The 1,627-nt window shown below is 55.1% G+C and overlaps 1 protein-coding gene across 1 annotated transcript; it reads right to left on the bottom strand.

The window, feature by feature from the left end:
- Positions 1-263: 263 nt before the first annotated feature.
- On the bottom strand, positions 264-1,621 carry LOC113942436 (zinc finger protein 286A-like). The gene has a single exon (XM_027633566.1). The coding sequence runs from the start codon at positions 1,257-1,259 to the stop codon at positions 744-746; it is 516 nt and encodes a 171-aa protein (XP_027489367.1). The 5' UTR covers positions 1,260-1,621; the 3' UTR covers positions 264-743.
- Positions 1,622-1,627: the final 6 nt, after the last annotated feature.

Here is a 1,627-nt window from a genome sequence, read left to right as displayed (position 1 = left end):
AATGGGAAAGTGGGAGGAACAGGGAGAAGGGTGGAAAAGGGGGGTGGTCTGGAGGGTCTGACAGTCCCATGGGGGTCTTCGGGCACAGGGGGGTTGGCAAAGGGGGCTGGCCCCTCTGAGCTCCCAACTTCCTGTGGGGTGCTGGGGGCTGCTGGATCCAATCTCAGCCTTAGATTATGCCAACAGTTGCAGTTTAGAAGAATTACAGAGGTGTGACTGAAACACTTTTGTCCCACATGTTTAATGATGGCAAATCAGATCTATTGATAGAAAGGAATTTATTTAGAGTTACAAATGATCTGACAAAAGATCTTCATCAGAATTATTTGCTGCACAATAGAAACACTAAAACTACCAGGAGTACAGGATAAGATAGGACAGTGCTCTACACTAAAGCAATTGTTGAAGCAATTCTCCTAAAGCTGGCACAACAGCAATAATTCTTAATTAGAGATGGATGGAACTCCCCCAGACCAACGCTCGTGGGGAGATCTCTGCTCTCAACCTCCAGCAGTGACCTTGGGGGGAGATCGCCAGCCAAGGCAGGAATCTCCACACACCCCCCCTGGAAGGGTTCTGTTGGAAGAAGCTGTCCCTGAGAAAGGGGACTGGCCCTTTCTGGTCGAAAGGCATGGACTGACAGTCACTGGACTCCAGGGGTTGCCTCACCATCAGGGAGTTCATTCGGGGTGGAAGCAGCAGCTGAAGCTCTTCCTGCAGTTGGAGCACTCGTAGGGCTTCTTTTATTGGTGGGTCCTTTGGTGTTTAGTCAAGGTAGAGCTGTGGCTGAAGCTCTTGCCACACTCCCCACACTTGTAGGGCCTCTCTCCGGTGTGGATGCGCCGGTGGGTGACAAGGTGGGAGTTCTGGTTGAAGCTCTTCCCACAGTCGGTGCAGCGGAAGGGCCTCTCATCCGTGTGTGTCCGCTGGTGCCTGTAGAGATTCCAGTTGGTTGGAAACCTTTTCCCACAATCCAAGCACTTGTAGAGCCGTTCCCCGGTGTGGGTGCGATGGTGTTTACGGAGGGTGGAGCTGACACTGAAGCTCTTCCCACATTCCCTACACGTGTAAGGACATTCTCCAGTGTGGATGTGCTGGTGGGAACGAAGGTGAAAGCTCCGGTTGAAGCTCTTCCCACATTCCTCACACGTGTAAGGCCGTTCCCTGGTGTGGATGAGCTGGTGGGTGCAGAGGTGGTAGTTCTGACTGAAGCTCTTCCCACATTCCCCACATGTGTAGGGACGTGCCCCAGTGTGCATGTCCTGGTGTCGGAGCAGGTGAGAGCTCTTCCTGAAGCTCTTCCCACATTCCAAGCACCTGAACGGCTTATCCCTGCTGGGAGGTTGCTCAGGGACCACCAGGTTGGAGCTCTGCCTCAAGCTCCGGTCCCCTTCCCAGCACAGGCTGGGTCTTTCCTCCTCAGAGCACCCTGGGCTGGCTTTGGAGCCCCTCCTGTGGGGGGATCTCCAGCCCTTTTCCTCCCCGCTGCCTTCCTGTGCCGTGGAGCCCTTCAAAACGGCCTCTCCCACCAGGGTCTCACGGGGGGATTTGTCCTCCGGGCTCTCCGTCCTCAGCTCGGGGCCTGGGGCAGGAAGCAAGAAGGACAGGGAGGGGATTTGCCTCCGGC

Source organism: Corapipo altera, unplaced genomic scaffold, assembly GCF_003945725.1.
Source record: "Corapipo altera isolate COAL_440 unplaced genomic scaffold, ASM394572v1 41180, whole genome shotgun sequence".
Taxonomy (NCBI): Eukaryota; Metazoa; Chordata; class Aves; order Passeriformes; family Pipridae; genus Corapipo; species Corapipo altera.
Note: the sequence above shows the minus strand (reverse complement) of the source record. Positions and strands in the feature narration are given on the sequence as shown.

What these genes read in the sequence shown, in the direction of transcription:
- LOC113942436 (XM_027633566.1), bottom strand. Translation starts at nt 1,259, where the DNA reads ATGCACACTGGGGCACGTCCCTACACATGTGGGGAATGTGGGAAGAGC.